Source organism: Acartia tonsa, chromosome 11, assembly GCF_053477335.1.
Source record: "Acartia tonsa isolate MP-2025a chromosome 11, ASM5347733v1, whole genome shotgun sequence".
Classification (NCBI taxonomy): Eukaryota; Metazoa; Arthropoda; class Copepoda; order Calanoida; family Acartiidae; genus Acartia; species Acartia tonsa.
Window position 1 is genome coordinate 14985632 of NC_137270.1, and position 22542 is coordinate 15008173.

The 22542-nt window shown below is 33.6% G+C and overlaps 2 protein-coding genes across 3 annotated transcripts in view; one reads left to right on the forward strand and one right to left on the reverse strand.

The window, feature by feature from the left end:
- On the forward strand, positions 1-4077 carry LOC145331390 (uncharacterized). The gene is made up of 6 exons (XM_080176018.1): positions 1-121; positions 561-612; positions 1167-1216; positions 1565-1636; positions 2111-2205; positions 3027-4077. Exons 1-6 carry the CDS (start codon positions 68-70, stop codon positions 3145-3147), a joined length of 444 nt encoding a protein of 147 aa, XP_080032144.1. The 5' UTR covers positions 1-67; the 3' UTR covers positions 3148-4077.
- The window catches only part of LOC145331389 (uncharacterized), a 24405-nt gene continuing 5751 nt past the window's right edge, over positions 3889-22542 (reverse strand). Inside the window, exons 5-13 of one of the 2 annotated variants that reach the window (XM_080176017.1) lie at positions 18155-18276; positions 17265-17328; positions 10241-10369; positions 10043-10085; positions 9525-9601; positions 8758-8842; positions 8063-8089; positions 7755-7792; positions 3889-7199 (exon numbers count right to left, since the gene is read on the reverse strand). In XM_080176017.1, coding sequence (XP_080032143.1) covers positions 7121-7199; positions 7755-7792; positions 8063-8089; positions 8758-8842; positions 9525-9601; positions 10043-10085; positions 10241-10369; positions 17265-17328; positions 18155-18276 — 664 coding nt within the window. In that variant the 3' untranslated portion in view covers positions 3889-7120. Of the gene's footprint in view, positions 7200-7754; positions 7793-8024; positions 8090-8757; positions 8843-9524; positions 9602-10042; positions 10086-10240; positions 10370-17264; positions 17329-18154; positions 18277-22542 lie in introns of both variants that reach the window. The other variant, XM_080176015.1, reaches the window with a different exon arrangement.

Below are 22542 nucleotides of genomic sequence, written 5' to 3' on the forward strand. Positions count from 1 at the left end.
ATGTGTTGAACAGGCAAAAATTCCAAAAATAACTGATTTTGGACTGTGGGACTTTAAGAACTTTTTTATGGAGGAGACAGGACAACCTCTGGTATATTTTAATCCATATCAAGCACCAGAAGTAAGTTTTAGTAGCGTAGCTCCTCTATGATTAGGGTATTCCGTCTGTACGTTCTTATAATGTAAAAGTATTTTATGTTGTTTTTTTATAAACACGATTGTAATTCAAATTTATTTTAGATAGACAGATAAACAGACTTTAGTTGTAGTGTCGTTGGTAAAATTAACTCACCAAAAAAACGAATTATAGAGCACAACCCCCCCCCCCTCCCTTTATTTAAAAAGAATTTAAAGTAAGGAAAAAGGGGTAGTGCCGTTTTTTGTTGTTTATTTATTACTTTATGTCAGATTAGGTTAGGTTATTTGAGCACATGGTAGCCCCGTAAAGTTAGTGCAACCCACAGAGACATGATTAATTCTCCATGGGCATATAAAGGAAAGAACAGTTTTATCTTATATAACTATTTAAATTATTAATACTGTTTTTTTTTATATTTTAGGTAGTTCTTGGAGAAGATAGACCTACTCTATGCTCTGATATTTGGAGTTTAGGTAAGATATAGACATTAATATGTATGTATGGTAAAACATACAATACAGATAAAATGAAGAAGAGATAGAATGTAACAAGGATGACAACATCCATAACTAGAGAAGCTTAAAGAATCTAAAGAGCATTTGTTAAATTCAAGAATATAAATATTCCAGACAAAATCACGAAACTTTCGAAATTTTTTTTATATTTTTTAACATTGATATTTTGAAGCATGACTAACAGACCTACGGACTTTATAAGATACATACTGGATGCTTATTCGTAGAGAATCTTTACATAAAAATAAGCCGTCTATATTGCATAGCAGCTGAGAAAATCATCTTTCCCACATAACGTTACTGACTGACTAACGCACGGACATACAAAAAATATAGATGGTGAGACTAATTTAATCAAAATGTTTATATTAATGGACAATTAAGATAGGTAGATTAACAAATACTATGGATAAAAAAATATGGACAATGGACAACGACATTAGATATATTGAACTGACAAATTGATGGATAATATAATTTTTAGATTTTCATGATTATTTTTTTAAATTCAGGTTGCGTTCTTTTACAGTGGATGTATGAAAGGCCTCCATGGGATATTCAGGTTGCTTTATTAATTTGTATTCAAAATGGTACAAAAAGTTTTTTTTGGAGTTAAATTAAAATCTTACCCCTGAAGCAATGACGTTCAAACTTTATTTTTTTGGGGGTGTAAAATGATTTCTTTCAAAGGTCCTCCATCCCCTTCTACTGAACCTACTGAGCAATAAATGAGGTCAATATTAGCAAGCTAAATTGACGACAAATTTTCCAGGGTCACCATGTCCACGTATGTATATAACATATCCATCTTGCTCTCATTCTTACCTTTTCAATTACACTAAAATTTAATTACCAATTGATTAATCAATTAACTTATGAAAGAAATTAATTAAAAAATATATAATTTAAGGATCTCTGCACAAGATATTCGTACAGATTAAACAAACAGGATATGGCCCTTGCTGATGCTATGGAGAAAAAGGTATTAAGGCATAGTAGAATTAATTTTATCAAATATAAAACTGATAAAACTTTTACATATACCTACATATACCAACCAAAATTCTTTTATATACTTACCTCCAGACATTACAATTGACAGTTTTTTAGGGGGGGTTTCAATTAAATTTTTCCAATTTGTTCAAAACCTTGTCATGATAGACAGGCAGACAGTATTTCTTTTACTTTATGTAAACATAGACGTCCAAGGGTGGGGTAAAGGGGTGTTTTCCCCCTTAAACTTTGAATGCCCTCATCTAAATCTCAAAATAAAAAAGAATACATTAGACTACCCCCTCAAACCTTCAAAACCCCTCATTTTAACCCCCTCAAAATTATAAAAAAAAATACATTAGATTACCTCCCTCAAACATTTGAAACCCCTAATTTTACCCCACATAAAATAAAAAGCTTAGACGTCCCTGATGCCTATTATAATCCTGAATGTTTTTTACAGGAGAATCCAAGTATTTTATCCGCGATGACCGATAATTCTCTGAATGCTCTGGCCGACTGCTTCCTATATTCACCTATGGAAAGACCGAAAGCCAGGTATACGAATTCAGAATTCAGACAAAACTGAGTGGGAGTCTAATTCTTTTAAGTAACAGGATCTGTGTTTGTATCTGTCTTTACTAAAGGATATCCCTAACCGCTGGACAAATAAGGGTCTCATTTACAATGTAGCTTCACATAGGTCTCGGGAAGGTTTGTAACTATTTTAGGAAGGGTACCAATACCCTCCCAATAAAAAACGCATATCCTCCCAATATATAAAGTAGTAAACTTTTTTGTCTGTAGCGAAGGATTTCGCTAACCACTGAATCGATATTGTCCTCCTTTACAGTGCAGCTTCTTATAGGTCTCGGGATGGTTTTAGGCTATTTCATTTTTTTTTAAAGTTAGGCTATTTTTCTTCAGTTCCATATTCCTTCGACAAAGAGCCCCTAGATGCTAGGGGGAAGCCGCTAGTATCCTAATAAAATAGTAGTTCCACCTTGCTTATATGAGATTCCCCTGTTACTCTATCCACTGCCTTCCTAATGAGGTCTATAGTAGCAACCTAAAATGAAGACAAAATTTCCTCTGTCATAATATCCACTTATATTATATTTATCCTATGGGGGTAATGTATCACATTCACCCTAGATATACTTTCAGTCAACTGCTTATTGTACGAAATAATGCTGCTAGGTTTTTGATTAGTAAAGAATTGCGGATTAATTCGGATTCCCCTGCTAAGTCAAGAAAAATAAAACTGAAAATAAATTTACATGTTGGCTATGTAGGACTGCCTATCCATTATCGCCTAAAGGTTCACACATACCCTCGGCAAATTCCAGTGCACGCCACTAAATGTATCCTTTTTTTAGTGAAGTTGAGAATGTTCTGATATCTGCAAGCAGCAAACCCACGTGGACAAACATTGCCTATCATAAATATTACACCAAACAACCGGCCATCACTAATCAACATAGAATCCATGCTAGATAAACTAAACATGGATGACAACCAGCTTCAGTGGCTCTACATGTAGCATATCCGCTCGTCGTCGGGGAGATGATAGGTTCGAATCTAAGCTTAACACCGCGTCATAACTGAAGACGTTTAAAATTGTTCCTACTGCTGCTATGTCAGGTGCGCGACATTAATAGTTAGAGTAGGGGGAATGCCTTGGCCTAAAACAGGCGTAACTCATTACCATGCACAGTTAGGACTTCTCAGACAAAAGTCGTTCAATCAAAGGGTTGGTTGTCTGATGGATACCCTAGGCGAGCGATTGAGCGCGTTACATTGCAATATAAAATACAGATTATGTTCAAAGGTAACGTCGAGAGGACTTGTACTCGAAAAGTCACAACTCACAACGCCCCTAGAGTCAATAATAGTCAATAAACAACAATGGATTTATTATTACTTGGATCTTACACCAGATTATCATGAACTTTAACCAAATGAACCTTGTAGCGGAATAAAATAACGATTCCTACATCCATTTTACCCCATATCCACTCCTTCTATTGGACAAACGAACTGACCAATAAACGACAGGGGAAATAGCAACCTAAATTGATGATAATTTTTCCCCTGTCTTAATATCCACATATATTTGACATCCATTATGACAACATACATACAGATAACCTGTATTTTATTTTAACAAGGATAACATCATACAAAAGTGTAGCTTCTAATTTTCCAAATTAGATCATAGAATAGAAGTTTAAAAAATGATTGTTTTATAGAAAGTTTATTTTTCTAAATAAAATAATAATACATGATAAGTTTTTACACATTGGTGTTAATTACAATTTTCTATATACAACTTGTTAAGATGTCAGTCAATTAACAAATTAAATACAATTAAGAAGTAGCTGCGCTCCTCTTTAAATTATTGAGTATTTTAAAAAGCTGCATTTGTTTGGTTGTTAAATTTATCAAAAAATATCAAACTAGGTGTGTTTTAATGGCAATTTTTTTTTGGATTTCCAGTATAGGTTCGAAACCGGTTATCATCCGGTGGTTTAGAACCGGTTCTCAGCCACACTGAAAATCATGTATAGCATCGAATTACATACATTTTTACGATTATTAAAAAAAATCATAAAATTAATAATAGTTTCGGCCTCTCAGGTCTAAAAAAGCTGGTTTTATCTTGTAATTTTCATTTTAATATTCACGGAAAGCTGTCTGTAATACGATGCTATTAAAGTTTATAGTATTGCTTGTATCAAAAACATATATTTTATTAGTAAAAATATCTATTTACAAAAAAATCAAATATTATTGTAACAGAAATTAACTTTTTGTGATCTTTTCATAGTATGTAAATATATAACTAAATACATACATTTTTAAAGGGCTTAGCATCTGTCATTTAGCCGCTTTTTGGCGGCTTACTGGCGGCTGCTTTGTCCTTTTTTGATAACAGAGATCTTTTGGAAGAAAAATAAATATTAATAAAAAATTGAGTTATTTCTTAAATAATTAAAAATTATTATAACTTAGAATAATAATAATTAACAATACAAAAAGGCATAGAAAGACAGATTATAATGAATTGTCCACTATGGCTTCAAAATTGATTAATATCCGCTGGATTTGAACCAGTTATCAGCCATACTGAAAAATCATGTATAGCATCGGATTACAGACAATTTTCTACTAATATAAAAGTAAAAAAACATTAAATTGATACCAGTTTTGTAAGCCAGCCTACAAAAACTGGTTTTAATCTTTTTTCATTTTAATATCTGCGGAAAGCTGTCGATATGATGCGATAAATAGCTATTATTCAGATTCTTTTTAGCTGTTGAGATTAAAAACTACAAACTTAAAGAGACTTTTTATCAAAGATATTCGAACAGTATTAATAAGTGGCGTGCTGAAGGGGTGGGGGGGGGGTCAACACTATCTTAACCTTTTTTACCCCCTAAAAGTTTGTTACCTCCTTTGTAAATCGCTGTGCACGCCACTAGTATTACTATAAATTCTACAGCAAATAAATGAACACAGTAATAGTGTCTGACTGATTATGACGTAACAAAAAAAATTAGCCAATGAGAGGCCACTGTAAATTTTACCATTGGTCAATAACGGCCTCTCATTGGCTAATTTTTTTTTGTTACGTCATAATCAGTCAGACACTATTACTGTGTTCCAAATAAATTATTGTAAAGGGTATTATTTGAAAATCATAAAAAAAATCTTTTCACATAAATTACAAGAGATTGGTTATTGTGCAGTAGAATCAAAACTTACAAATATCTTTCATAAAAACAATTCTTTAGTTCATAGCCAGCTGCGTTTTTTATGAAATCTATTGGATATAAAATACGTGGATATTGAGACAGGGAAATTTTTGACTAGGGTTGGGCCGAATATCCGGTCTGGCCGGTTATCCGGCCGGATATCCGGTCATTTTCAATATTCGGCCGGATATTAAAACTATCCGGTTACATAATATCCGGCTGATTTATGACGCCGTGTTTTCCGGCCGGATATCCGGTAATTTGCCGGATATCGAACGTTGGCCAGATATCCGGCTGGAACCGGATATCCGGCACTAAAAATCAGCCGGATATCCGGTATCCGGCCAAAAAATTATCCGGCCCAACCCTATTTTTGACGTTGCTAATATAGCCCAAAGATATTGGTCAATACGTTCCTCCATTGAGATGGGATAATGTCATAAGCGGGAAGGGGATATTGTTATTTTAGCCAGCTGGTAGAAACATTTTATTGGGGTATGCTAGAATATCATCTGACAATATCCACGTATTCTATATACATTTAAATATAGAGAAAATTGGGGAGCATCTGAAATGTGCCTGATAAAAAAATAGTCTTAGATATGGCATGATATTTGCGTCACACTAATCAGATCAAGGGCAGTGTAAAGATTATCTCAGCTCCGAAAATCTATGAACTGTAAAGGATGCTAGCTGCCAAACGACAGAATCGATTTAAGAGGCATAAAAGACAGGGAGTAAGGGAGGGGACAATGGATCGAATATTCAATCTTTAGGAGTCTCAGACTTTGGGGACTGGCTTAAAGGGAATGTGCAAGAATTTAGCAGTTTCTGACTGAGTTTGGGGACTTGCGCAAGAAATGCCGTTACTCGCTATGTTAGTTTTGAATATATATAGTTTTGCAGACAGAGAGTAGTTCAAATATAAATACACGGCCCCCCTCCCATACTATATTTCACTCCCTTCATCCCCACCTCCTTTTTAAAAGTAGACGAAAAGGGAAATGGAGAAGGGAGGTGGGGGAAATAAACAGGATAAAAAGGGGCAGGAAGGCGTGCGGGTCATATACTTGCCCATCCAGCTACACGCCTGCCTGCCCCTTTTTTCCGTGTTCACATCACTTGCCCCCAAATCTCTTTTCTCTTTCCCTGTCATCTGAGGAGATCCAGGGAGATATTTCTAGTAATTAATTACAGAATGGTTATGTCAGTCTGTAATACTGGTAATCTTATTTTCAAATGATTGCTTTTTTTCTTGGAACTTTTTTCTTAGTTTATGGTTTTCTAGATTTAATCAACAATCACTTTACAATTTCCACCATATTTTCGGGATTATTCTGGTTTTCATGGCCTGTCTTCAAAAACTCTTAAATTGAATTAATTGCCCATTGTCCCCTCCCTTACTCCCTGCATAAAAGACGCCCATAATCGTTACCAAGGAACATTTCACCGTGAACTGAACTAGATCCCACTATTTCTATTATTAATATTGGCCAGTGAAATGAAATTTTCATTTTTTTACAGGCAAATTTCAGTTACCTCATATTGGCACTAAATAACTAGTACATCAAGGAAATATAGGTTGTTTTTGGAACAAAAAAATACAAAAATAATTTAAATTGAGAGATTATTTGAGATTAAATCTTTGAAATTTACAAATAGAATAAGTTAACTGATATATATCCATGTGGACATGAGTTACAATTTTAATATATTTACAATGAGGACACGCGCTCGACTACCGGTTGTAGGGCAACACCTTCCTCCTCCTCGTGGAGATTCACAGATTCATGTCTGAAAAAAAAACAATAATATAGGCAGCTTTCCGCGGATATTAAAATGAAAAATTATAAGATCAAAACCAGTTTTGTCTGTCTCTAAAGGACCAAGGCCCGGGCTAACAAAACTGGTATTAATATTGGGATTTTTGTTTTAATATTCATGGAAAATGGAAAAACTCGTACACATTGAATAAAGTAGAAAGTATTATTTTGTGTTAGGTGTCTAATCCACAACATGTCAAAATATGTCATGGTAAAATATTTATCCCTAGCTGTTTAATTTTTAAAAAATTGGGGAACTCAGTAGAAATAAAGAAAATGTTGTAGCACCCTCATGTTTGTGGAATAATTCAGTGAGGGATGAGACATTGGGATGTAAATTACACTGGTATCTCATGCTTTATAACACATAATAAAATAAAAGTCATAAAACTAATACCAGTTTTGTTTGCCCTGGACTTCGGCCCCTATGGGCCAACAAAACTAGAAACTTATGATATTACAATTTATTATCTGCGGAAAGCGCTCCGGAGATAGATAACTATTAGAAATATTGGGTAATATTTACCTGGAACAAGTACAAAGAGATACAACGCCGTCCCAAACCTTTTTGGACACCCAACAGCAATATAATAATGTTTGGACACCCTGTATTTTTAAAATAATTACCTGGAACAAGTACATATAAAAAAACGCTATCATTAACCTTTTTGGACACCCAGTTGCAATAGAGTAATGTTTGGACACCCTGTATTTTAAAAATAATTACCTGGAACAAGTACAAAGAAAAAAACGCTATCATTAACCTTTTGGACACCCTGCATTTAAAAATATTTACCTGGAACAAGTACAAAGAGATACAACGCCATCCCAAACTCCTGGATTACACAAGAAACAGATAACCTAAAAAAAACATATAAATGAAATGATTATTCTTAAGCTTTCAAAAGATATTCCAATCCAAAATTAAGATTAATAAAACCCCATTTAAAATTAAACTGTTTATGTAGGTTTTATCATTATCTGAAAAAAAATGTAGCTTCTCTTTAATTAAAGTCTGAAGGTCCTTGAGGTAGGTTGTATACCCCTTTCCATTTTAAATTTTAGTAATAAAAGTAAAAGTTCAGCGGATCATTTTTGTCTAAACGATTTCTCTTGGGAGCATATATATTAGGAGCAATATTTATACAATTTTAATCAACAAAGGATAATAAATATATTTTGTATCTTTAGCATATAAATATTTTTCAATTATTAGAGTATAATAAGAAGTTATATCCATATTACAAGCGAACTGAGATAAATAAAGTGCAACTGAACTATTAAAATGGAAATAGAAAAAGTGGATGTTGTGAAAGATCCTCATATACTCTTATAAAATGTTTCTCCCAGCTGGCTAATATAACAATACCCCAACCCTGCTTATGACTTACACCAATCTCTCTCTCTCTCTCACAATTTTGAGAAACGCCAATATCTGAGGACTATATAAACAAACTAAATTGACGTCATAAAATTCCCCTGTCACAATATCCACATATTGTATATCCATTGCTACTATGAATACTGACCGGCCTAGCCACAGCATTGGCAAGTTCCCATAGAGTAGGTGCTGATTCCAACTCAATTTCATCCAGTCCAATCTTAGAGTCCAGCCTAAAAAAAATTAATTTGTTTATCATATGGTCATTTTTATCGGGATTAGAAGGAACATTGAGCTGTTAATTTCAGTAGTCCCTAGATTTTTATAATAAAGTTTCTTATTCTTTGGCTTGAGAACTTTGGTTCATGAAGTTGATTGTCCAAACGTTTCAACCACTAATAGTAATCTATAGAAGGGGTAAGTTTGTGTATCATCATTACAGATATACATCAACCATTGTCATATCCCTTTAGATCTCTGAATTGCATTTTCAAACAATTAAACTTGGTAATTTGTTCCTGGTTTAGAAATAGAATAGTGTGCTTTTTGATACGGCGAAGAATGGATGTATCATTACTTGGATATAACACCAGAATTTCAAGTTTCCTCAAAAAGTGAAACTTGCAGCAGACTAAAATAAGAATTACCCCCTATACAACATCCCTTTCCCTGCTACTTGATGAAGAAACTAATGTCAACTTATATTCAACATCCATTGACAAATGAAAAGTTATTATAAACAGGGAGTTTTTGTTAAGATAAAAAGTATTTTGATATGCCAAATATTTTTGATATGCCAAACGATTGCACCAAGCTACCAAACAGCTCATAGCACAGTCCAAGGACGTCCAGGAAAATGAGTGAGTGGTTTTTACCCAACCCTCAGCAAATTTTAACTATTTCATAAAAATGTACCTTGGCAAAACGACGGCTACAACAGTACCAAGATAGAAGAAAACAATAAACAGGACGCACAGCAACTCTCCAGCATTCTAAAATAATTTTTTTTTTACAAATTCTTCAATTAAAAAATCGATAATGGCATATTTTAAAACCCTAGTTTAGCTTTTTGGTCAATACGTCATTATTAACCCCTTCAAATACAGCATTTTCACCTCTTAAAAGAAATATACATAAAATAAACTTGTAGGTATTTGAAATATTTCCAATGTTCGCTATGATCTCGTAAACGGTGGACGGATCGTTTCACAATTTTTAATTATTGATTCAAGACTTGTTTTGGACTATTATTTGAGAGAGGATGTGCATTTTCTATTGTAAAGATATAACCTAAATACCCCCCCCCCCCAAGTAGGAAAAAACATCAAATGTTTAGGGTGATGTTACTAAACAACAAAAAAAATAGGAAAGTTAAATTGATTATTAATTTAAGTTATGTGTTTGCAAATGATTGGAATTTTAATTATTTTTACCTGCTTATACTTTACGTGGCAGCATTGTCCTTTCATACAAGATCTAAATAATATAACAGCAATAACAAGATGAAAACATATCTGATAATGAAGAAAGGTCTATAAAGTAATAATAAATTTAATTTTAGAAAACTTTTTCGCATCTGACTAAAGTAAGAAAATTTATTAAACTAAAATTAATGAAAATTACAAATTTACCTTACAGCAGCAACCAGAATGGTGGGCGGGGCAAGGAGGAGGGGTAGAACCACGCCCACAATGAAGACCAGTGTCTGGTACAGGTCAGGTATAAACTTGTCATTGTTCTCATTCGTCACTGATAGAACCCTAAATATATATTATTAATTCTTTTAAAACCACGAAACCTTTCAATAATATATTTTCTAAGATTTTTAAAAGTCTCATTATAGATGGAGCATGATGCTTTCCCTCAAAGTGCCTATAGAGCACTGAACCTTCAATCCTTATTTTAATTACAGTACCCGATATAACCTAACCTAACCTGACCTAAAGTAATATACAACAAAGGAAGGGGAGGGGTCAGTTCTTAACTAGGCAATGTGAGGGAAAGCACCATGCTCATTCATGTTAAAGCAATCTTTTTCCGTTTATTATTTTGACTGTTGTTGAAGTCTCCGTATTTAGCAAGCATATTTGTTTAAAAATATAAGATTTGCAGATAATTCATGTTTTGAAAGCTTGATAGAATTAAATGGCGACTAAACCGCAGCTAAGCTCCTAAGATCGGCTGCAAAAATTATCATTTATTATAAAAACAAAAACAAAATTCATTTGCATACATTTTTGGCTGTTAAAAAGAGTGAAATGTGCATTAATTTTAATATTTAGAAAATTAAAATTCATGCAATCTGTCAGAAGCTTCCCTTTGATCAGGAAAATAGATAAATAATCAATGATTTTATCAGGGATCTTAAAGGATAAGACAATGAACGATAAAATGATATGTACTTCCCTAATGATGATACACAAAATTAACCTGTCTGTAGATTATAATTAGTGGCTGAAACGTTGGGCATTCAATTTAATGAACCAACCAATCAAAATTCAATAAAAGTCTCAAAAGTTGTGAAGCCAACGAATAAGAAAACATTATTATTAAACCTTATGACTATTGTTATAAACAGCCCATTATACACTTGGTACTAAAAAAAACTTATTATATTGATATAAAATAATAAAAAAAACTGTGTTCATAATTCTATGTCTATAAATGTAGTGGGACAAGGTGTTTAAAAAAACAGCCATTTGACGTCATAAAAATGAGGGAGATGAGATGAGAAGTTAAAAAGAAAACCCCTAAAAAGAGATAGATAACCCTCATTTTTATGACGTCACATGGGTGATTTTTTAGACAGTTTGTCCCACTACCCATATTTACATATCTTAAATTTACCGAAACCCTGTTCTTTTCCTAGCTTTTGATTTTGAAGCTATACTGGAAATTTTGACTTTTTGTTTGGTAACTGTAAAAGGACAAATAATCAAAAGAGTATCTACTCTACAATTTATTAGTGGATTTACCCATAACCTCAAGGGGTTTTGGCCCAAGAGAGGCTTAGATTCCCTCCATTTCCAAAAGAGGTTTTTGTAATCATTTGTAAAAATGTTCTCTTTTATTTTGGGGGTGGAGAGAGGAGGTTTTTTTTCTCGGGTTGTTTCTTTGTCTAGTTACTGAACCCTTAAAATAGACTAAAACCAACTTAAATTTCCATGAAGCGTATATACCGACAGAGAGACATCTTATTATTTTAGTTTATATTGGCTACTAGCCTAGAAGTTAGGGTTTTCTAAGCCTTAAATCTTCTATATATCCATGCAAGGCTTAGAAAACTGGAAACCATCATAAGCTAGCTAGGAAACTTATAAGAATTTTGCCAAATGAATCAAAAGCATTAATTTTTGCTCATTTTTCCTTGAATAATTTTACAGAATATAATTTCCAGTATAGCGTCAAAACTGATTAAAAAACCGGTGGATTATAAACATAAACATATTTATTTGGGCATAATAATTAAACATAGTCATAAAATCAAAAAAATATATAGAATACAATTAAAATTACTATAACATTAAACAACCTAAATCCTAATCAGTTCTGCCCGGGTAACCATGAATAGATCACTATGGATCTGTCTGCTTTGCCCAAAATATATTAAATAACTGGTTCTCAGCCATACGGAAAATCATTTATAGCATTGTATTACAGACAATTTTCGACAAATATCATAGAAATCATTAATCAATACTATTGTTGTAATTTTTCATTTTAATATCCGCGGAAAGCTGTCTATAATAAATAACTAAATTCCTCCGTTGCGGAAATTACTGTCCCCTTAATATACCTATCATATTTTTATAGTTTTCTAATAACTTCCTGCTATTAAAATAACATTATCTTGTTTATTGAAAAAGAAAAGAAAAAACAAGGATGGCAACATTCATAAAAGCGAAGCGTAGTAAATGAGACGGACAGACAAAAAAACAAATAAAGAATAACAGCCCTTTTAATATTAAAGGATTTGTTTTAGATATGATCATAAGTATGCTGCTCTGCTCCTTTAATATAGATAGGACAATTTTAACATGCCTAAATACACCATTAAAGGGAGTGTGAACGTAAAAATTTCTCATCTGATTATCAAATCTTAACATTTACTAAGCACATTTCACTACACTGATCAACCAAAAATGTCCTAATCACAAAAATATCCAGAAATAATGCCTTGATTTTATGGTATTTTGAGAGGGAAAAAGGAAAAAACAGGGAAAATCTGAACGTTTTTGTTTCTTATAATGTTTGTAGGGATATTTAACTTGTCATATATAGTTGAAACAATTTACTTACTGTTAAGGATTTATTTTATGCTATAAAATTGCCAATTCGTTTTTTTATAACGTAGTAATTAGGTAATAAAGACATATTTTAAATTCGTATTATTGACAAAAAATACCTTACTGTCTACAAAGGGTTGAATCTCATAGGTTATATAAAATAATAATATCCTTTTTTATTGTGTTGAACAATAAATAACCCACTTTGGAGAATTAGTTTACACTTTTATCAGACTGTTTATAAAGAAATATTGCGTCTTTATTATTTACAAATTTGTAATTAAAGGTGGGCGAGAGATGGGCCATTTAAAGTTAATTGGATACTAATAAAAAACCTGTTTCTGGCTTTGTTATTGTATTTGGTTTTCAATAAAAAAATATTGCTTATTTTATCAATTTCTAAGTAACTATACATTGGATTAAAGCAAGGATTATGTTAAAAGTCAGCTTAACTGTTAGGAAAAATCTAGAACTATGTGAAAAAGTTTAATTCTAGCTACAATGGGAGAAAAAAGCAATTTAATGCACATTTTATATAATACGGAAAATTTCTTCCTTTCCCCGTACCTTATAAAAATCGTCGGAAAAAGCCGTTTTTTAAGCAAACAAAAGCGCGTTTTGCTCTATCTGTGAGATATTAGGAATAAGATAATGTTAACATTTGATATTAAGATGAGAAAAATTTACGTTCACAGTCCCTTTAAAGCTATCCTTTACTGAAAGAGGGGCCCTAATTGTAGAAAAGCTTTGCTTTTGACAATTTAAAGAAAACATTTACAGCACTAAATTTAAATCATTAGGCAAAATACAAATAATAAGAGCAGGGTTTGTATCAGGGATGTGTGAAAGCCCCCCCCCCCCCCCCCCTCCATACCTACTTCCTCCAATACATTTAATAGCATTTATAGCGAATTTATACGACTAAGGCAAATTAAAGTGTTAGTATAATGCAATCCAAAATACTCATTGACTGATTTTTTAATATTTCATTCGTATCATTTGCCTAAATTTTAGGGACAAAGGCAAAGGTTTTCAATTTTTGGAGGTTTATAGGTGTTAATAGTTATTTATCGTATAATAGACAGCTTTCAGAGAATAGTACAATAAAAATTCAGTGCTATGCTAACAAAACTGGTATCAATTTAATGATTTTTTTTATTATTCATAGAAAATCTTTGTAATACGGTGCTATACATGATTTTTTATTATGGCTGAGAACCGGTAAACAAAAAAAAGTTAGAACTGGGTATGAATAGAAGCAATCAATTAACTTCTATAAAACAAATCCATGTTTCTTGAATGAAAAATGGTTTCACGAGAAAGTTAGTCATATATCATCTATTTCCTGTCATAATACCTAAATTTATACATTCATACGCATTCATATATAATAAGGTATCTTAAGGGATAAGACAATGAACGAAAAATTAAATTACACCATTAATTGCGATTTACAAAAATATCTGTAGATTAAAATTGGTTAGTGAATAAGTTAAATACTAGTTTGTGGAGATACCCAAAGTGTCATGTGTGACGTCATAAAATTTTTTCTAAATCCATCTCTTTTATAGAGGTTTCCTTTCCCACTTCTCCTCTCATCCATTCTCTTTAGACGTATTTTTATAACGTCACACATGACACTTTCCGTATCTCCCTTGTTTGTTTACATTTAATAAAAGTACCCGAAGTTTTTTCAGCAATGAATTGGATAACTGGATCAAAATTTTTGAGCCAGTTTTTTCCACAGACCAATGTCCCATCCCTGCCAGGAATACAAATACATTGGTTTGGGGTTATATCTTTTATTAAGGAGGGAGGGTTAAATAGCATTAACTAACCGAGGACCAATATAAAGAATTACTGAAAATTGTAAAGCATTCAATTCACACACACAAACATACATCCAGATACTTTAGTTTAGTTTATAAAATCGACTACAAAATTGAAGAAAAAACTTAGTGATTTAAACGAATCATAAACAAAAAGCTTAGAAGACAGGATATTGTAAATTACCCCATAGATCAGGGATCTTAGGGGATAAGACAATGAACGATTAATTCATATACACCCCCAATGATAACAAATAAAACAATCCCTTCTTGTTTTTGGACACTGATTAGGGAACCAACCATTTAAAATTCAATTGAGAGTACCCAAAGTTTTAGAATTAAAGAATAAGATAACGTGATTTTAAAACTTTGGGTACCAGTGTAATTAACAGTCCCATGTCCCCCATTTCATGTCCATAGATAGATTGAAAATTTACTACATTTTAATCGTAGCATGTTAAGAAGCATACCAACTCTACATACAGGAAATTTCTGTTGTACATCAGTAAGTCTTAAAATGCAGTCTCTATGCAGCCTTTTATTGCTCTTTTTGCATGAAGACGACACAATTGCAGTAACCTAACTAATCTTTGAATGACTATCGTTCAATATTTTTTCCAGTCGCGAAACCAATTAATATCCGCTGGATTAGAACCGGTTCTTAGCCATACTGTAAAATCATGAATATCGTATCATACTATGGATTTATTGATTTATAACAGTTTTATTGGCCGGAGCACTGTCAGTCCCTCGGGACCAACAAAACTGGAATTTGTCTTAACTTAAGTTTTTTTTTGTACATTATTATCTTTGTATAAATATAAGAAAATGGCTACAAGCACAAAAATTGAAATTTCTTTTCACACGCAATTACTCTATTCAACATGGACAAATTATTTTAACAAGGATGTCAACATCCATAAGTAGAGCAGTAGGAATCAGACAGCAATTAAGATAAATAAAACCATATGAATAAAGTAAATCTTTTAGTAAAGATAATATACTATATAACTAAATTTTTGAACATATACAAGCTTTAACTGCAATTTTTTGGGGAGTGTACTTGCCTATTTTATATTGACGGACAATTATAAAATCTTACTGACTTACTGACATATAATCTTTTATTATGCAGAAGCTTCGCTCTAAAAGAAAGAAAAAAACATGAAAGTGACGAAGGGAGGCAAAATACATAGTATTTTAGAAGTATAAATAAAAAACTGTTGAAAATCATAATTTTTATAATTATAATCTTTAAAAGGCCAGTAAAAATTATATTATCTAAGATTTCGAGACTCTACAGTATCTATGCGGTCTAAACTCTACAATTGGGCCTGTCCTATATGTAAAGTAGCTGCGCTACTTTAAAAAAAAATCATGAAAACTTAATTTACAAAATACAAGTCACAAAATTGTACAAATAAAACCACAATAGGCCAGAATCACTTGCAATGGGTAAAAAAAAATTAAATTATTTAATTTTCATGAACATAGGTATAAATAATCCTAATAATTTCGTCAATTTTTTTTGGTTTGTTATACACCTAGCTAGCTGTTAAATTATTCACAAAATTTCGCGATTTTGGACAAAATAGTCCTTACTTAATTTGCTAAAACAAATTCATCATAATTTCATACTTGAAAAATTTTATTACACTTATTTTGACATAAATAGATTTTATACATACATATAAAAAGTATGTAATTTTACTTAACTTTTATTTTTATGTACATCACGATTTAGAGTTTCTAGGTAAACTCTTTTCTCTAAAGTCGTTCTTACAAGGATGATTACATTCAGACCCAGAACAAAAACAATTGGGAAAGTCTGTATGTGATGATAACAGGGGCGTCCAAGCTTTTTATTTTGGGGGGGGTAAAATTTTTTTAAGGGGGGGGTAATTTGGTTTTGGGGGGGGTAAAATGGCGCGCGAAGCGCGCCGCAAATTTTTTTTACCCCCCCCAAAATTTTTACCCCGGGGGTAAAATTTGCTTGGGGGGGGTAATTACCCCCCCTGAAATCTGTTGGCAGGGGTAAAATTTGTTTACCCCCCCCAAAATTTACCCCCGGGGTAAAATTTTTGGGGGGGGTAATTTAAATTTTCTAAAAAATTTAGTATTAAAAATGCGCGCGAAGCGCGCAAAAATTTTTTTTGTTAAAGATTTTCTATTTTGGGGGGAGTATTTACCCCCCCAAAATGGTTTGGGGGGGGTAAATACCCCCCCCCAAAATCGTTGGGGGTGCCTACGGCACCCCCAAGGTAGGGGTAATTTTTTTTTGGGGGGGGTATTGTTCACAAAATTTTGGGGGTGCCAAATGGCCCATTACCCCCCCCCTTGGACGCCTATGGATGATAACCTCTTTTGGGGGGAGGGAACTGATAAAAGAGTTTTGTAGTAGGTGCTAACTGTTTCACAATAAAGACGTTAAAAATTCTATATCGGTTACTCGACATAAAAATTGGAGTATTGGGAATATCTTGGCTTTTAAATTTCTATTAAAGCATAGGTAGCTACTCTACAATTAAGAAAAACCCTACCTAGTGTAATCCATGCAAGAGTGGGGGACCATTCCATTTTCATCAGTTATTTCCTCTGTCAATTCTAAACATTAATTATCTACAGGTTTTATTGGGTACTGGTTAGCCCTGCAGGGTTAAAGCAACGAATTTATGGGCTCTGCAGAGCTAGGGTCCCTTGCAGGGATTAAGCATAGGAAAGATATTACCCACTCCCCTTATTTTTAATTTATTATAAGAAATAAGGTAGAAGTGTTTTAATGCTTAATAGACACTATGAGGAAAAACACACAAAATATTCAGCATACCTCTTCAATATCAATAGGTAGGTTGATTGGGTAAGAATAATTTATTACAATTGATGTAAATCTCCAATGAGGACAAAGAAAAATAGAAAAATTACTCTTTTTGTAGCTTAAAATCATAAGTTAAAAAGTTTGGCTACTTTTATTTTGGAACAACTAATAAAATTCAATAAAAGTATCCAAAGATTTTAAGTTAGTGGTTTTAAAACTATGGGGACATTGGGCTGTTTATTGCACTGGTCCCCAAAGTCTTATAATGACGTGTTCTTTTTCTTTAGCTAAGGTTTTATTGAATTTTGATTGGTTCGTGCATTTAGTTGAGTAAACAGATCTATAGTATAGATCTATATACAGACAACTACCTCCCTTCCTTTTTCAAATACCTCTTTCATATGCTTCTAAATTATTTTCTGCTACTTGGATGTGTTGATATAAGCGACACCATTGGTTGATTTTCAATGACCCAATAGATAGGTTGCGCAAGGCGGTTAAGTTGAAGAGATACAGTTATTTAACCCTTTCTCCTTCTTTTACACTAATGTTGAGAATGTACATTAATTTATTGGCCATTGTCTTATCCCTTTAGATCCCTATTAAAATGTGTACCTGGAACCAGGTAGATGACAGCTGCAGCTCCTCCAGAGATGGCAATGATCAGTGGCAGCAGGATTTTCTGTGGCAAGGACCCGGAGCATGGGGTGGCGGGGTAGTACAATGGAGGAGAATCCCTGAAAATTTTACAGAGTTTAATAGACCTGCAATGTTTGAGATTGATAGAACAATTCCATCTGTAAAAGTTAGGTACAATTTATAAAGTGTACCTAGCAACTCTACAAAGATGTTTTAACTTCTTTGTTTAAAATTTGTTCTGGCACTATACAAGTATTAACCAATAACTAAGGACTATATCAGCAAACTATATTGACGACAAAATTTCCCTCTGTCACAATATCCACGTATCCTATATCTATTTTTACAGTACAATTTAGAGTGCAGTATGTTTTGAGTATGGCATCACTTCCACTATGTGTAGCAAAAATTGAATCAGCAGAACTGCATATCCGTATATAAAATATGTGTGTCTGTCTGTACCGAAGGATCTCGCAAACTGCTGGACCGATATGATTTTCCTTTACAGAGAATCTTCATATAGGTCCAGAAAAAGGATTATAACTACTTTGGCTACTTGAGGACAATAAAGGAACTAAGAAAGAGAGGGAATGTCTGATTGAGCCAATAGGAGAATCGCATCGGTACATACATTTAATTTCATTGGTTAAAATTTTGTACACATCTTGTTACGAATGCATGTTTTTTTTTCATTTCATACATAGATAAAAGTCAGCTGTAAACAGTATATTTTCTTAGTAGAAAGCTTTGCGGAATCAGAGTTAATTGCCCAAAAATTTCGTTTAAATTTGAAAGCTTTGAAACGAGGTGGATTCTTAAAAAAAAAGTTAGGCTGGCTACTCGCTGGTGAGGCAAAATTATTTTTGTGAAAATCCTCCAAAATGAAATAAAAAAAAATGTACAAAAATTAAATAAAATCTTAAAAGGGTTATTAACATATGATTTTGTTTAATTTTTGTAGATTTTTAATGTGCTTTTGGATGATTTTTCACAAAAATAATTTTGCCTCACTATCGAGTAGCGAGTCTATAATTTTTTAAGAATCCACATCAGCTTGAGTCGAAAGTAAACAATACTTTTGTCTGCTAGAAATGTTCCTTATTAGATTTGACGAAAAAAGTGTTCAGAATATGCTTCTATTCTTCTATTTCTATTTTGAGGACTCAATCGGTTCAATAGTTAGTGAAATATCAAACTTGAGACAAAAAAGCCTAACTATTTTCAATTTTTTTTAGTCCTTTTTAATTTTTGTTAACTTACTGTGTCAGACTGAAGGACGGACCAACCCTAGTTAAAATTATAGCAGTCTGTGTTGCTAAAAAAATATGCGGTTGCGTATTTGACAACATGCGGACATGGTGGCACACCCGCATGAAATGAAATTGTCGTGACCATGACAAACGTGTGGACTTAATGAAACTAAGAATTAAAACAGGGAGAACAAGAATAGGTAAGATTAAAGATTACATATCCAGAAGTTGTCATAGTATTAAAGTAAAAGAATAGAGGGGCAGAGTAACATAACTGTATGTTCACGGGATGGGGACCACGGGCAATTTCCCAGTTGAGGAGTGAGATTCTACCCCATCTGAAAAAATAAACCCCCCCCCCCCGCCATCTATCAAAATAAACCCCCCCCCCCCGGCATCATGAAATTTATACCCCATCGTGTGATTTTGTCCCCATCTTGTAATTTGATCCCCATCTTCATATTTTGTTCCTCTCCAAGAGAAACAAAATAATGTTAGAGAAGGGATAAATTATTGAACAGGGGACAAAAATGAAGGATGGGGTCTAAATTTGAAGATGAGGCCAGAATTGGAAGGTGGGGTCTGATTTGATAGATGGGGGCATGTTTGGCAGAAGGGGAAATAAAATCTGGGTGGGGGGGGGGAGAGTCTAGAGGGGTTTGCGAGGTGTGCCTCGCGCGAAAGAATTTATATTAGGGTAGCATAAGCTACCATGCTCCACTGTAGTGAAGCTATGCCTTTCACTCTTCTATATTTTCCTATATTTTGAATAAAATTTAAAAATGCCTCTATTTATTTTTTTTATTTCTCTTTTAAGACTTTTTTTATACTAAATCACCAACATATTCTAATACTTTACTTTACCTAATATTTTAAGATAAAAATTTGGCTCCATTGAAGAAAAAAAAACAATAGTTTGTTTGAAATAGGAACATCTAGTGGCAGATTATTGAACTACATAATATACATTTTTCTGGATGTCATCAAACATAATTAGTGGTTGAGAAACACAGATGGGGTAGCAAACAATGCTATGATATTAACATTGAAGCAAGGGGTTAAAACTCACACATGGAGGTCAAAAAATTAATATGGGGTCATTTTTTCATGATGGGGTAGCTTCAAGTGCTTATATCTGGAGAACCGTAAGAGATAGAGGCCTAGTTGCTTGACTGTGGTAACTCAGATTTACACAAGGAAGCCATTTATGCACATGGGGTGTCAAAATTTGATATGGGGTATTTTTTTCATGATGGGGTGTCAAAATTTCATATGGGGTATTTTTTTTCATGATGGGGTAGTTTCAAGTGCTTATATCTGGAGAACCGTAAGAGATAGAGGCCTAGTTGCTTGACTGTGGTAACTCAGATTTACATAAGGAAGCCATTTATGCACATGGGGGACCAAAATTTGATATGGGGTATTTTTTTCATGATGGGGGTAGTTTTAAGTGCTTATATCTGGAGAACCGTAAGAGATAGAGGCCTAGTTGCTTGACTGTAGTAACTCAGATTTACATAAGGAAGCCATTTATGCACATGGGGGACCAAAATTTGCTATGGGGTATTTTTTTCATGATGGGGGTAGTTTCAAGTGCTTATATCTTGAGAACCGTAAGAGATAGAGGCCTAGTTGCTTGACTGTGGTAACACAGATTTACAAAAGGAAGCCATTTATGCACATGGGGGACCAAAATTTGATATGGGGTATTTTTTTCATGATGGGGGTAGTTTTAAGTGCTTATATCTGGAGAACCGTAAGAGATAGAGGCCTAGTTGCTTGACTGTGGTAACTCAGATTTACATAAGGAAGCCATTTATGCACATGGGGGACCAAAATTTGCTATGGGGTATTTTTTTCATGATGGGGGTAGTTTCAAGTGCTTATATCTTGAGAACCGTAAGAGATAGAGGCCTAGTTGCTTGACTGTGGTAACACAGATTTACAAAAGGAAGCCATTTATGCACATGGGGGACCAAAATTTGATATGGGGTATTTTTTTCATGATGGGGGTAGTTTCAAGTGCTTATATCTTGAGAACCGTAAGAGATAGAGGCCTAGTTGCTTGAATGTGGTAACTCAGATTTACACAAGGAAGCCATTTATGCACATGGGGGACCAAAATTTGATATGGGGTATTTTTTTCATGATGGGGGTAGTTTCAAGTGCTTATATCTGGAGAACCGTAAGAGATAGAGGCCTAGTTGCTTGACTGTGGTAACTCAGATTTACATAAGGAGGCCATTTATGCACATGGGGGACCAAAATTTGATATGGGGTATTTTTTTCATGATGGGGGTAGTTTCAAGTGCTTATATCTTGAGAACCGTAAGAGATAGAGGCCTAGTTGCTTGACTGTGGTAACTCAGATTTACATAAGGAAGCCATTTATGCACATGGGGGACCAAAATTTGATATGGGGTATTTTTTTCATGATGGGGGTAGTTTCAAGTGCTTATATCTTGAGAACCATAAGAGATAGAGGCCTAGTTGCTTGACTGTGGTAACTCAGATTTACACAAGGAAGCCATTTATGCACATGGGGGACCAAAATTCGATATGGGGTATTTTTTTCATGATGGGGGTAGTTTCAAGTGCTTATATCTGGAGAACCGTAAGAGATAGAGCCCTAGTTGCTTGACTGTGGTAACTCAGATTTACATATGGAAGCCATTTATGCACATGGGGGACCAAAATTTGATATGGGTTATTTTTTTCATGATGGGGGTAATTTCAAGTGCTTATATCTTGAGAACCGTAAGAGATAGAGGCCTAGTTGCTTGACTGTGGTAACACAGATTTACACAAGGAGGCCATTTATGCACATGGGGGACCAAAATTTGATAAGGGGTATTTTTTTCATGGTGGGGGTAGTTTCAAGTGCTTATATCTGGAGAACCGTGAGAGATAGAGGCCTAGTTGCTTGACTGTGGTAACTCAGATTTACATAAGGAAGCCATTTATGCACATGGGGTATTGAAATTTAATAGGGCTACTCAATCTTAAACTAACCTAACTTGATCTAACCTAACCTAACCGAACCAAACCCAACCTAGGTAATTAGGTTAGGTTAGGTAATATTGAGTAGCCCTGCAGGGCTACTCAATCTTAAAC